This window comes from Panicum hallii, chromosome 8 (assembly GCF_002211085.1).
Source record: "Panicum hallii strain FIL2 chromosome 8, PHallii_v3.1, whole genome shotgun sequence".
NCBI classification, from domain to species: Eukaryota; Viridiplantae; Streptophyta; class Magnoliopsida; order Poales; family Poaceae; genus Panicum; species Panicum hallii.
In genome coordinates, this window is record NC_038049.1 from 2,688,236 (window position 1) to 2,703,033 (window position 14,798).

The 14,798-nt window shown below is 50.1% G+C and overlaps 3 protein-coding genes across 3 annotated transcripts; 2 read left to right on the forward strand and 1 right to left on the reverse strand.

Moving 5' to 3' along the window:
• The first annotated feature begins 5,707 nt into the window (after positions 1-5,707).
• LOC112902590 lies at positions 5,708-6,376 on the forward strand. Its single transcript, XM_025971714.1, has one exon. It carries the CDS (start codon positions 5,708-5,710, stop codon positions 6,374-6,376), a length of 669 nt encoding a protein of 222 aa, XP_025827499.1.
• Positions 6,377-7,747: 1,371 nt separating this feature from the next.
• On the forward strand, positions 7,748-8,890 carry LOC112902591. The gene has a single exon (XM_025971715.1). It carries the CDS (start codon positions 7,748-7,750, stop codon positions 8,888-8,890), a length of 1,143 nt encoding a protein of 380 aa, XP_025827500.1.
• Positions 8,891-9,750: 860 nt separating this feature from the next.
• On the reverse strand, positions 9,751-13,210 carry LOC112902593 (probable L-type lectin-domain containing receptor kinase S.5). Its single transcript, XM_025971717.1, has 2 exons — positions 11,935-13,210; positions 9,751-10,996 (listed from the first exon to the last, which is right to left on the reverse strand). Exons 1-2 carry the CDS (start codon positions 13,208-13,210, stop codon positions 10,035-10,037), a joined length of 2,238 nt encoding a protein of 745 aa, XP_025827502.1. The 3' UTR covers positions 9,751-10,034.
• Positions 13,211-14,798: the final 1,588 nt, after the last annotated feature.

Sequence of the window (14,798 nt, forward strand, 5' to 3'; positions counted from 1 at the left end):
ATGGATAACATATTAGTAAAGTAGCACAAAATGACTGGAGAATTTCATTCTATGAATGCTACTAGAATTCTGGACCAAATTATTGATGTTTTTCCACTGCAGATTTTAACATCAAAGAGATCTAATGTTTACAAGTTCAAAGCCTAACTTCTTTACATACAGACAAATTCCATTGACTTTTATCATTGACATTGTGATAGCATAGATCAGGACGTGCCAAGTAAACACCACTTCACAAAAAGATTTCAGTGCAACTTATAGATTTCATTGAGGATGATGAACAAAACCGGCGGCTCGGGGGCCGCTCGTGGGTGCCGCGGCGCGGGGGCAGTGCGGGGGCGGCGCGCCGCGCCGGCGGCTCGGGGGCGGGGCGCGGGGGCCGCTCGGGGGCGGCGCGCCGACCGCTCGGGGGCGGCGCGGGGGCGGCGCGGGGGTTGGGGCGGCGCTGGGGATAAAGAAAATGTGCGTGCAACGTGATAGCTACTTAGGGCAATTATATTTTCATCGGTCCAAATTAGACCGACAAAATTACGATTATTTTTATCGGTATAGATTAAGCAGATGAAAATATTTCTTTTGTTTCGTCGGCTTGGGCAGGCCGACGAAATAATTTAGTTATTTTTATCGGTTTGCCTTAGATCGATAAAAATAAATACAACCGATGAAATTGAGCTTGTTTCGATGTAGCCTGAGCAAATAGGTCCGGGGGACGCGTCTGGCCGGGCGACGACGATGCCTGTCGTAGTTGTCGCGGCCGGCCCGAGCCCGGGCCCGGAGCTAGCTGCGTACGTACGTGGTCGATCGAATCGATCGCCGGGACAGACGGCGACAGGAGTGACCGCCTGCCTAACACGGACAGGTCTCCGCCGCTAGCTCCTGGACAACGCGTTTTTTTTCTTTGTTTTTTTGGGCGACGAGCGCACGCATGCACGCCCCCTTCCGTTTCCTTCCGTTTCCAGGAGTCGCACGGCTGCTAGGCGCCACTCGTTTCACCGTCTTGAATTCAAGCTAGTTCATCCCGAATCATGTGTTTTCTTTCTAATTTTAATGTTCCGAGAATCCTACGTTCCGAAACAGCCTAGAAAACCTGCAGGAAATTCAGAGGCTTAATCAGGGGACGAGTGTTGAATTCCATTCTGATGAAGGGATCGGATCGGATTCGACCGTCTTCTGTTTCAGCTGCCAGCAGGAGGCCGGCTGAGGGTTCATCTATAATCATCAGTCAAGAGTACCGGTTATCTGACCGGACTCGACTCTAGACCTGCACTGCCCAAGATGCGCCATAGTAGACACGGACTGTACGGACAGGCGTCGTCGTCTTCGATCGATCGATCCACGAGTCAACCAGTCAAACGATCAGCTCTCTGCTTACCAGTTCCAGGCTCCCAGCCGTGGAGAATTATACCTGAAATGCACACGGTTTGGTGAGTGACCTCTCTCGCTGGCTAGCTCTAGCTCTGCCCTGCGCCACTCTCACGTCGTCTGAAACTCTAAACGGATCTCCCATGGCTGGCAGATTAGGCAGTCTGAACTGTAACCATCGTTAGACTGCTGGGCTCGGATGACCGTGCGTTCTTCAATTCTCCGGTCCTCCACGCACGCATCGTACGATGATACAGAAAGTGCGTCTGTGCATGTGGTCTCGCCTCTCGCGATCATACCAGATTATTCATCAGTAGACAGTAGTAGGAATTGAGTTCCAAGGGTCAGGTCAGGCTTCACACGAGCCGCATGCAAATCTTTCTTTCTGGATTGTTAACGAACGAACTCAACGCTGGCAGGCTTCAAAGTTTCGAGGGAGTCTACTGGACGATGTCAAGACGTTCGATCAGGACTGCTGCTGCAGTTGGATGCAAACATGGTTTCTCCAGAATCTTAGCTTCCTTGTGGAGTCAGGCACTAGCGAATTAGGCGGCCATGCATGCATGCCCCGTTCTGACCTGCGTTGCCTAGCTTTTCTCCAGGAAGCAGCTAGCCGACCAGGCCAAGAAACCCTGCGAGTAGGGCTCAGAAACTGTCGCTTCCAGAACCACAAAGACCTGGAAACTGGCATGAGATTGCCGTGCAATTTACTTCCTCTGTCCGAAATTATTAGTTATTTTAATTTTTTATTCATATTGTTTTTCTATACATCTACATATATATTTATATCTAGATGCATAGTAAATTCTATGAATTTAGAAAAATCAAAACGACTAATAATTTGGGACTGAGGGAGTAACCCTATAATCATCTAGGAAGGGCATGTATGATTCAAGGACAAGAAGCATATTGTTGAAATCATATAATTTAGGGATCCAAATAATCCAGCTATTAAAACCTATATAATCCAGATTTTTATGATCTCTAGCTATTATTGAAAATTTTATAATCTGTATCCTATCCAAACATATACCCCTTCCTAAATAAAAAGAACATCGAAACTCGTGGGCTGCCAGCCCGACCGTTGCAGTCACCTTTTAGGCCCATTACATTTTCTTGACGCGGATCCACCCGAAATTGTTGGATCGCATGGAATTGGACCCTCGGCCCAGCAGCATGCATGCACGGGCCATGCACGCTGGTTTCTTTACAGATAACCTATCATTCATTTGCCTAGAATACATTATTATTAGATTAGAATAATTGGTTAGTTTTTTCAATACTAATCCTCCGGATTCTGTGGTCTAGCTCTCCCTGTCGAGAGCGTTGCTCGGCGACGTACAGTTCACACGAAACACTTCCATTCGCCATCGACGGCACGTTCAAGAGCCAGCCTCACCGCCGACGACCCGCCCCGCCGCGGCCGGTTCACGGCACCGCCTGCCGGTGGCTCGCCGCGCGGCACGGCGGCGCCGGCGACCGCCCGCCATTGCTGCTGCGACGACCGGCTCCGTCTGTACCGCAACACTCGCGAGGCCACCTGCTTCTTGTTCGAAAATGTAGTCGAGCGTGCACATGCTCAGCTGAGCTTATCTCAGCCGCACGTTTCACCGTCTCGCGATACGTGCCAGCACTCTCCCTCCGCGTATTCCTCACGTATTCCTTTTTTTTTTGCGCTGGATCTTATTTTTCTCATGGCGGTCCACTTCTTGGCTTATTCCCGCGCGCTGGGTCGCCTTGTACCTGGCGATTCGATCGGGGTTATCTGCTCAGTATCTCTGCTCAACGAACTTTATATTGGGTCCGCAAGATTTAAATGAAAGGCCAGTCAAGATTGCTTGAATTTGCATTTTGGTATGTGAATAAAAGCATGATGAACAAGAATAAATATCTTGTTTCAACGACCTGGCCAGTACATAGCCAACCCTCCCTTCACCTGCGTCGCCCTCCCAGACGACCCGTGGGTGATTCGTGCGCTGCCGTCCACCCCTCCTTCGTTCGCCACCTCTTGTGGCCGCCGCCACCGGCGGCCGGCCCGGCCGGGCGGCGGCGGCGGCCCGCGGCTGGGCCGAAGCTGGTCAGCTCGCTTCCTCTTCCCTTCTCTCTTTTTTCCACTGAGCTCTAAACCCGAGTCTCACACCACCTCCTCTCTCGCCGCCGCCGGTCGTCGAGGGCTAGATCCGGCGTTGGGATTGCCTAATCCGGACAACCCATGAGCGGATCTGCTGTCTCTAGGCTTCGCCGCCTCGATGCCGGTGGCCTGCCCTGTCGGCGCTCCCCCTGCCTTGGCGTTCGCGTCCCGACCCTGCGCCATCGTGCCTGCCCCCCCCCCCCCCGGCGGTTGCTGGCACCGCTCGAGCCTTGCCTCCGGTGGCAGGGGCTGCGCCCCCCTGTTGCCGGCTCTACCTGGGGGCGCTCGGTGGGTGGGGCGCCATCACCGCTCGCCCCGGGGCTCATCCTGGTTCCTCGACGCCTCCAACCTCCGGTCAGCCCTCGCGTGGCCGAGTGGCTACCGCCGCTGCTCGGCCCGGGGCGGGGGCTGCCCCACCGGCGGCTCGGGTGGCCGGTGGCTGTGTCGCCGCCACCGCTCGCCCTCGGGTGGCCGGTTTGCTGCGCCTTCCGCGGCCCTGGTGTCCGGGGCTTTGCCGCACTGTCGCCGCTTGCCCCGGGGCGGGTTGTCGTCCGGGGGCCGTACGCGGCGGGGTGCCGGCCGGCGGGCCCTTCTGCCCTCCCGGCATCTTTAAGCCTTCGGATCTGGGGAGGGAACAGGGTGGAGGCGAAAGCCGAGGTCTGCTTGCATACCAATGACGACGACACCCTCGGGCGCCATTTACGTTCTTGAGGGCGTCATTCTTTGCCCCTTTTCCTTCCTCTTCGGTGAGCTTTCCGAGTGAAAGCCTTGACCTTTTTGGTCGAACGACGATGGCGCCTGCGGCGTCGCTTCCTCCCTGGAGGCGTCGTTTTGGAAGCTCTGCTGATGGTGGTGGTGGTCGTCTGCTCTCCTTGGAGAGCTTTCGCTTCTACGCCTACCTTCGTTCATTTCGTTTGCATCGTCCGGGTTGCAATGGTCATTGTGTGGCAGACGCTTTGCCACCCTTCTGTTCGTTGGCTGATACTTTGCCGCCATTCTGCTCTGGCGGATGCTTTGCCGCCGTTGTCGTGTTGATGATCACTTCAGATGGATGCTTTGCCGCCGTGGTGGGTCGGGTAGATGCTTTGCCACCTTTATCGTGTTGTCGATCTTTTGCTCCCTTGGCATTGCAGTATCTCTTTGCAGGTTCAGTTGTACCTAGGTTTGTGGGCTCGTACCTAGGTTTGTGTGCTCGTCTATGTCTCCTCCATTTTTCTTGCTGTTGTTGTTTGTCATACGGTCTCCTACCACTTGCTTGGTGGTGCTCGGTTTCCGTCTTAATACCTTCTGCCTATTAAGATTCGTAATGATCGTATTACTTTTATCTTAATGAAACACGTGCTGAGGCATGTTCGCGAAAGTACATAATAGCCCAAATAACCAACTCTTCAGCTGCACTGAATTGACTTCGTTTATAGAAAAAAAAACTAAGCACAAATAAACTCTAGATCCAAGAAATTCAAAGGTTGGTATGCTGACTTAGAATGAAGCCAACTATGCTAAGTAAATTGCTTAGGAACAATAACCAAGCCAGGCGCCAAACACTGGTTGTTCCCAGAGTTGAAAGAGCAAACAAGTGCCTCTGAAGCTTAAGTTCAGACACATGGCTGCTATTTAAGAAAGAAATTAAAACTGCAGGTACATATTAACGGAATAGTACTGGGAGTGGGAACCTCTCCACCCAACTCTCACAAAAAAAGGATTTCTGCACATGCACTTCCAAGTGACAACTCCATCAAAACACCAGAGTACCTGTCTACATGACTGACAAGTTCTTGCCGGTTCTTCAGTATGCGTTGCCTGTGCGTGGCATGCCTGCCAACATGTTTGGGCAGCTGAACAACAATCCATCCATCCCCATCGTGTCCTTCTGCGCGTCTAGTTAAGCTGAAATGACAACTGCAAGCTCCTGAGTGCCGGCAAGCAGCAGGTGACGTCCATGGCGCCCGTGCACGGCGAGCTTTCCTGCAGGGGAGTTGTCTGAACGAAGGGAATGTAGTAATCACTAAACATTTTGCTGGGGAATTCCTTAATTAATGGAAACTAAACTTATAGAGAATTATATAAACTAAAAGGGTTCTCGTAATTACTGATATAGTACTATTACATCGTTTTTTTCAAAAAATCTATTTTTTGGGTCAACATGCATAAATATGTTGCCCCGGATTATTTGCAGCCATCTCGTGTCGCCTCTTTCCGGCTGCGGATCCCATCATGGACCTCCTGCCGGATCTCGCCGGCCTCATCCTGCGCCTACTGCCGTGCTACCTCGACCGCCTCCGCTTCCGGTGCGTCTGCCGCCGGTGGCGCCTGGCCGAGCGGCAGCAGCGGCCCCGCCTGCCGCCGGCGGTGCCCTTCGTCTTCCTGAACTACCGCGCCTTCCTAAGCCTCCCCGGCGGCGAGGCGCGCCGCGCCGGTGGAGATGTCAGCTGCCGCGGCTGCTTCGACGGCTGGCTCCTGTACGGGCCGCTCGAGCACGACCGCTACAGCGGCGATGTCGGCAGGTGCTTCCTGACGAACCCTCTCACCGGGGCCACCGTGGAGATGCCGCTCCTTCTCAGCGACCGCGCGAGAACCAACGTGCTCTGCATGCGCAAGGTCATCGTGTGCTCGCCTGACCTCATCGCGGTGTTCCTAGACGCCAGATCGGTTGCGTTCTACCGTCCCGGTGCCGCGTCGTGGTCGCTCTGCCCATCTGACGACGACGACGGTGGCCCCGACCGGGGATCCTACGTGGACGTCGCCTTCTACCGTGGAAAGATCTACGCCCTCAACACCGCGGACGAGCTCTTCGTCCACGACGTCGGCGCCGCCGCCGCCGGCGAAGGGGCGCCAAGGGCGGCGGCGGCGTCTCGTGTCGTCGAGCGCGCGATCAAGGCATAAGTAGTGCCCCAGACGGTGGATCCAGAGGAGCGTTTCATCAGGAGGTGCCACTACCTCGTCGCGTCGCGCACGGGCAAGCTGCTCATGGTGAAGTGGACGGTCCCTCCTTTCTTCCGGCGGTCGTCTCCCGCGGCTTTCGACGGGATCCGGGTGGAGGTGTTCGAGGCGAACTTGGTGGAGGGCCGGTGGCTGGAGGTGAGCAGCTTGGACGATGGCGAAGCTCTCTTCGTCGGCAGCGGTTGCTCCAAGGCTGTTAGGTTCACCGGCAACGACGAGAGGTTTCAAGGGAACCGTGTCTACGTTCTGGGCTATAGTAATTTCTTCGGATATTGCTGTGATGCCATGCCAAGCTACGGTTTCTATGATCTAAGCACCGGCACAATTGGTCAAGTTCTCCATGACAGAATGCGGGTTGCTGCATGGCCGGTCAGTAGGATGCAATGGTTCTTCCCACTCGAGTAGGGTTAAAATGTGGAGAGGCGATATCCTATTCAGAGTTTCAGACATATTCGTACTAAGCATGCAGCAGTTTTTAGTTTGGCAAGGATGACAAATCAGCCATTTCATTTTTGAAGACATTAATGTAATCGTTACATATTTTTTGAAAAAAGTTCCTCCTCTCAAGTACAGAATTCGTTTAGCCATTTAGGATGCTCATTATTTAATTTGCAGTTCGGTTATATACACCATTTTCTTGTGGCGGAATATATCCATATCCGAGTTCAAGTCACAAGATGTTCAATGAAAAAAATATACAGAACATAAATCATAAATGTGTAGGTACTTCCGTGGTACAAATTAATAGGCACTACGTGAGGTTAGACGTCCAATCTTATTCGCTCCACAACCTAGGAGCAGCAGCTGCCATGGGGACTTGACTAGAATAGCAAGCTGGATTGTAATGCTGCGGACTCCAATGAATTTATGGAATCGGTAAATGCACACTAGTGAGAAAACAGATCTCCTTTTCTCATGTACGCTCGTAAGAAAACAAATTGGATTCATGAACTAGAGTATTAAGACTACTCTCTTGTGTAAAACATAGACTTCAAGTAAACGATGCTTATTTGTATTCCAGGTATTAAATAATAAATTTTATAGAATTAAATTTAGCACAGGACTCTCAATATGTAGGTGAGGGCCCTGCTCTCACATCTTGAATTAGAAGAAAATAAGTGTTCTGTATTAGGACTTTAGGAGACGAGATATCTGGCATATTTATTTGAATTGACGGCATATTTTCCATCCAATATGTTTAATAAACAAATATATTAGTCCCGGATTATTTGCACCTATAACAGATCGATCGTTTTGCAAAAGAAAGATTTGACACCCTTCGGTGTCGCCTCTTTTCCGGCTGCGGATCGCATCATGGATTGGCTGGGGAAACCACGCTCGTCGCCATGGTCGGAGCTCCCGGCGGATCTTGGCGGTCTCATCCTGCGCCTGCTGCCGTGCCACATCGACCGCCTCCGCTTCAGGAGCGTCTGTCGCCAATGGCGCCTGGTCGAGCGGCAGCAGCGGCCCCACTTGCCGCCGGCGCTGCCCCTCATCTGGTTGGGCGGCCACGCCTTCCTAAGCCCTGCCGGCGGCGAGCTGCGCCGCTTCCGTACGGACGACGTGGACGTGCTGCGCCGCATGTTCCCCAGCTGCCACGGCTCCTTCGACGGCTGGCTCCTGTACCAGCGGTACGGCGAGGACTCCAAGTGCTTCTTGGTCAACCCTCTCTCCGGAGCCACCATTGAGATGCCACTCTCGCTTGACAACGGCGCGAAGATCATCGTGTGCTCACCCGACCTCGTAACCGCCATCCTCTGGAGCAGCTCCGTCGCGTTCTACCGGCCCGGCGCCCTTTCATGGTCGGCTTGTCCGTCGGACCGCCGTGCAAGAGGGTTGTACGTGGACATCGCCCTGCACCGCGGGAAGCTCTACGCCCTCAACAACGAGGATGGACTCTTCGTTCATGATGTCAGCGCCGCCGCCGCCGCCGCCGTACCGAAGGCGTCCCGCGTCGTCGAGCATGCGATCACGCCACAGCCTCCCGCGGTGGCGAATCGAAGAGGGCTTCTCCTGATGCGGCGCTACCTCGTCGTGTCTTGTGCAGGCAAGCTACTCTTGGTGAAGTGGATGGTTCCTTCTCGTCGTGATCCTGACAACAGCAGGAGCGCCGCCTCGTCTTCCAATGCTACTGACCGGGTCGTGCTGAAGGTATTTGAGGCGGATCTGGAGAAGGGTCGGTGGACGGAGGTGAACAGCTTGGACAATGGCGAAGCCCTCTTCGTCGGCGGGGGTTGTTCCAAGGCTGTCAGATTGACAGGCAAAGATCGGAGGTTTCGGGAGAATTGTGTTTACGTTTTGGGCCATGATTTCTTCGGATATTGCTATAAGGCCATGCCAAGCTATGGTTCCTATGACCTAAGGAGCGGCACAATCAGTGAAGTTGCCCTAGGCAGAATGCAGGTTGTATGGCCTATCTGGAGTATGGAATGGTTCTTTCCACAGGAGCAAGCTTAAAATAGGGAACGGCATGCATACATGATCCTTATTGAGCAGCAGTTTTTAGTTTGGCAGCAATGGCAAATCAGACATTTCATTTGTAATGACATTAATATTTAACGTGAAAATAATAATCATTACATTTCTTGAAAAAGTTCTGTTTTTTCTCTGGTAGTATATTTGTTTAAGATGCTCAATTATTTCCAAAGTATACACGTTGGATCTCCCGTTGGAAACTTTGGTCGTGTCACGCCAGATCAGGCCATGCCACATCAAGCTGCTAACGGTTAGTGGAAAATGGTCTGAGCAGTGTGCTGGTGTGGTTTGGTTCAGTTCAGCAACTAAAACGATTTGGATCGGTGTGGTACGGTTTAATTTGGTTTCAGCAACTAAATATGGAGAACTAAATACTAAATGAACCTGATGGTCAGAGTTCCTGCAGGCATAGAGAAGACAAGCACCGTACCGTTCTCCCTGTCTTACTTGGGATGGAAGCCCCATGAAAAGATCAGAGACTTTGTTCATGAAACAATCACCTCTCGGCAACCAAAGTTTATAGGCGGTATGCCCATACTGGCACATGGTACAACTTCTTATGATTGTGATCTCTCTTTTCACAAATCAGAAGAGGAACAGAACTTTCAGAATTGGACCGGGCATTTTGGCCGGTTCATCTTCAGTGTATCACTCTACAATAATTCCTGATCAAATTTATCTTGAATTCTTGAGCTACCACCACTGAAGACCTCTAAGAGGAATAAACCTGCAGATGCTTAACCTCTCAATGCTCCAGAGGAACAATCTCCATCTCGCCATTATTGACGGCTAGTCTGACGAGGAGTTCCAAAGCTCCCAGAAACCAAGTTGAACCTGACCTGCTGACATCAGTCCCCGGAGCGCTCTGCCATTCAGGCGAATTCCAGAAAAAAAAAGTGAAGGCTAGGTTTTTTATGTTTTAACTTTTCAGTTGAGTCTTCTGCTGTAGCATATGAAATTCAAACCACGAAAACATTGCCAGTCCCCACCCTAATTGGTAGCATTATACTGAGCTCACACTGAAATTGAATTCCGAGGTTTTGGAGTCCGAGTTAGATTAAAGCTCCGTCTATTTCTGGACAAATTGGACTCCAAGACCAATCTTGATACATATCATATCCCAAGACTACAAAATTAAGCTAGCTGCTGTGTGCTTGGTGTCTGCTCCAAACGAATCTTGTGCCACAGTCCCATCGCAGCTCCCACTCGTCTCTGTGCTATGAACGAAGGTGTATCCTCCAAAGCCGCTGGCTGACAGAGGCTGTTCCTGGCTGATCTGCCCCAGCTCGACCGTGCTAGCAGAGCTCCCGTCCCAGTTACTCCCTGCCGTGCTATAGACAGAGTCCCGTGAACGCCAGTCTTCGGGCGGCCACACGAATGTTGGCCTATAAAGCGGCACGACCGGCGCTGGCGCCAACTTGGTGAGGACCTGCACCACCTCCACCATGCTTGGGCGATCGGATGGGTTGGGGTTGGTGCACGCCAATCCAAGTAGCAGCAGACGTCTAGCTTCGTCGACGACGTCGTCCAGCTGACGGTCCGCTGCGGTGAGCACGCCGTGAGCAGCCTCAAGCAGCATCCCTTCCCGGTGAAGACGCCAGACCCAATCCGTGATGTGGTCGTCATCAGGTCCGACATCCCCGTTCTTCTTGCCAGTGACCACCTCGAGGATGAGCACCCCAAACGCGTAGATGTCAGTCTGGCGTGTGGCCTTGTGCCTCATGGCGTAGTCCGGCCCAATGTAGCCGAACGTGCCGGCGACGCCGGTGACGGAGCTCCTGTTGACAGCGACCGTGCAGGCGATGCCGAAGTCACCGAGGCGAGCACGGAAGGTTGAGTCGAGCATGATGTTGCTGGCCTTGATGTCACGGTGCAGCACCATCGGCTCGTGCTCATGATGGACATAATGCAGGCCCGTAGCTATGTCCCTGGCGATGCCGTAGCGGGTGTGCCATTGCCGAAGGCATGTGGTTTCTTCTTGCTGCTGCTGCCGGGTGGTGCTGCCTCTCCGGAAGAGATGCTGATCCAAGCTACCGTTGGTCATGTACTCGTAGATAAGTAGTGGCTCACCTTTGTTGTAGGACCAGCCTGAAAACTTGCGCACAACATGATTGAGAACGCATTGGTTTGTCATTCAAAATACTAGTCACGTTCAACGATTAGTCAAACTACAAGTATATGGTAGGGTCCTCAGGATTAGACTTGACCATTGGCTTCCCACAAGATATATCATCTAGAACTACTATAAGACTAATTTAGAGCCTGTTTGGATGGGCTAAAGTTGAGTGCTAAACTTAGCACCTATTAGTACTTATATTCTTACTAAAATTTTTAAATCTTTGCTAAAGTTTAGCACACCCTATTAGCATTTCTGTTTGGATGGGCTAGTGCAAAAATTTAGCACTTTACATTAGCACTTGGATTCAAACACCCCCTCAGTACCAATCAATTTGAAATGTGAATCTAGCCGAATAGTTTTTGGACACTAAGCATGTTTCTACTTTGACTAATTGTTGGTAAAAGTATATTAAGTTTGGTTTCTTCCAAAACAAGATCCACCTAATTTTTTTGGATGCCTTGTATTATTTTTTAAATGAAGGGGTTATATAGCTAGGGAGATGATTTTCTTTATAAAACGATGGCAAGTATCCATCTTGCTTTATTTTTTTATTAACAACGCACACTTTATTGAGGAGATTTGTACAAAATTGTCGCGCATCTGTCTTTAACTTATGTGCTGTGGCACGGAATTATATTTATTGAGGAATATCTAACTTTCGATATATTAATCCAATTTTGTTTAACGCGTACGTTAAGAACAACTAAATATAGGATTGCAGCTCTGTTTTTTTCTACTCTCCAAAGCTAGCCCTTGATGATAAATAATGAGAACTAAGGGTCATTTAGAAATATAAATAAATACCATCATTCACAAAAAGAAAGAAATATAAATACTATAGTACTGTACATATAAAAGGAAGAAGGAATCAAGGGTGCAGGCAGTATGGCTAGCTATTGGTACTCACCGACGAGCGGGACTATGTTCTTGTGGCGTAGACGGTTGATGATGCTGACCTCCGCCAGGAAGTCGTCATAGCGTTGGTCCTCAACATCCCGCATGAACTTCTTGACGGCCACCTCCATCGCTCGCCCCCTTCTCAGCGAAGCAGCGGGAAGCGTGCACCGGTACACGGCCCCAAACCCGCCCTTCCCCAGCTTCATGGTCTCATGGAAGCTCTTGGTGGCCCTCTTGATGTCGGCGTAGTCGACCTGGGTGGGCACCCCGGGGAGGCGCTGCATGGTCTTGGCAAGCTTGTCCTGCTCCTTCTTCCACCTCCTGTATTTCGAGTTGAAGTAGAGGTACGCAACGGCAGCGGTGGCGGCGACAGCAGCTGCCGATCCGAGGACCGAGAACAGTATGGTGTTCCCGTTCCCCTTCGGCTTCCCTACTAAATGTGGTAGCGGGTAGGAATAGGGTAACCTTTCGGCCGTCAAGCTCCATGAGTCGAGTTGTAGGAGCTGCTCCATCGAGGAATAGAAGCCAAAGGATGCTGTTGATGGCATGATGTCGCTCATCTTGACGATCGCGTTGGCGGTGGCGGTGCTCGGCGTCCCATGTACAGCATCGACGGAGACTGACATGCGGTGCTCAACGTGGTCGTAATCGATCCACACACTGTAGTTGCTCCTCAAGGAGGAATTGCCCGGCGACTCCATGGCCATCTGCACCAAGCTAATGTTACGCGGATCAGATGCTGTCCCGTAAACGGTGCTGATCTGTGCAGAGACATGGCCGCCGGACACGGTGGTGGACGTGGGCTCGGAGTCGGAGTCGGAGGCCCCATTGGGATTGGGTGGAAAAGACACGGGATACCCTAAATAATCATCGAGGGAAGGGTGGATGGCGAAGGCAAGGCTGCTACCTGCTGCTTTCGTCTGGTTGATGCTCATGGTGAACCTGAAGTTGAACGACGCCTCATTGAGGCCCGTCCCATTGTCCCTGTATTTCCATAAAAAGATTGGCTGAAGGATGAAGAACCAACCATTGGAGGACAGGTTGAATGCTGGATGGTCAGTTTCCATGTAAGATCCCAGGGTAACCCTGCTGCCACCTGACACCGTACTACTTGAGTTGGCGAGGAACAGGAAGCCATCCGTTTCCTTGAATGTAGAGCCCAGAGTGTAGGCTTCGAAATAATCCTGCTGGTTGGATCTGCCGGAGCAGCAGAGAGGAGAGCATAGGAGGAGCAGGATGGTGCAGAAACATGGGAACGGAGGCTTATTATGACTATGGGAGACCATCGTCTAAGTAATCTGTCCAGGCTTGTGCTGCTCAATGCATGCTTGCTTTATAATAAGCGCTGGCATGGCACCCCTTGACAATTGATGACCCACTACTACATCTATGACCAAGTCCCAAATGATGATGACCCTTTTCCTTCAAAACTGAAAAAAGAAGAAGAAGATGATGACCCGTTCAATAGAAAAAGGTTAGTTTCAGACGACGACGATACACATGTGCCGATAAAGTTAAGTCCGCGGACATCAGCTTACATGTCTCACACGCCACAAGTCAACCCCGTTGTCTTGACTAAAATGAGAATTCCGTACGTGTCCTCCCAGTTGCCGTGTCACTGCAGATAACCTGAAACGGATGATGTTACTGCTGTGAGGAAGAACATTCATAGTCACTAGAAACGCTACGCGGCAACGCCACGTGTACTTTGAATCTGGGCTACTGCAAAATTTAATGTTTGGCTATTTGATGGAAGGATGTAAAAGTTGATGTTTGCCTATTTGATGGAAGGATTGCAATAGACCTGGAATTTCTTCATGGAACAATGATAATGCATCTCTCTCATTGCTATGAACACGTTAGTTTTTTTTTGTTTAATGAAATGCTTCGTATATTTTAGTTGGCCGTATTGTAAGAATATGAAACTAATTGGAAATAATGAAAGGACAACTTTGTATGTCTATTCAGTGAAAGATGTGTCATAACTCATAACAGACCACCAATAGTCTGCAACAGATTGACATCAGATCATTTTTGCCAGGATTTTAATGTGTTTTGATCTAGTTTGATGTTACAGGCCTCAAAGCTTTTCTGGTTTTGGTTGTTTGTAGTTGTAGCTGCAACTGAAGAGGTTGAAAATACTTGCACCCACGGAAGATAAATTCTTACCTTGTGATGCAAGATGAAGGAACTCGCCATGGTATATGCCTCAAGAAGTTTTTAAATATTGTGTAAACCGAACATTTTCAATAAGTTCAACCAATCAATCACTAATAATAGAATAGATCGATCAAGTAAAAGTCTATGGTGGACCGATATATGTGTCAGTACTTCTTGCACTTGTGGAATTTGTAGAAAGCTTAAATCATATAAACTGGAAAATTGGCTCCTTTCTAACCTGCAGCATGATGACTCATACTTTGATCCAGCATATACACATTCCTATCTGAAACAAGATTTCAGGATGTGTCTCTGATCAAATGTGAGTTTATGGCCAATTAGAACGATGGACAGGATGAAAAAGTGTTTATCCTTCTATTCTTTTCTAGCTACCTATCTGATAAAAAGAAAATGATGTGGGCATATCAAAATTCAGAACATATGGGTAAAAATTGCAGACCTTGACATGGTTAGGATGAAAACCTTGGGAACTCTCAACATGAAGAACTCTGATTACAAATCATAAACATCAGAAGTGTGGCATAACCTACCAAACATAAGTGTCAAAAGCTTGTTTTTTGCTCGTTTAATGTATAAAGGCAAGAACTATGATGAGCAAATTTTTACCAATCGTTTTATTTTGGTACACATGTAGACGTTTTTAGTCAGCAGGACTACCTGCAGTAGAACACTATGAGGACAAAATAAACTACA

Excerpts from the sequence above, each read along its gene's own strand:
- LOC112902591 (XM_025971715.1), top strand. The coding sequence starts at position 7,748 with ATGGATTGGCTGGGGAAACCACGCTCGTCGCCATGGTCGGAGCTCCCG.
- LOC112902590 (XM_025971714.1), top strand. The coding sequence starts at position 5,708 with ATGGACCTCCTGCCGGATCTCGCCGGCCTCATCCTGCGCCTACTGCCG.
- LOC112902593 (XM_025971717.1), bottom strand. The coding sequence starts at position 13,210 with ATGGTCTCCCATAGTCATAATAAGCCTCCGTTCCCATGTTTCTGCACC. Across the intron at positions 10,997-11,934 it reads GAACATAGTCCCGCTCGTCG|GCTGGTCCTACAACAAAGGT; the intron begins GTGAGTACCAAT and ends GCAAGTTTTCAG.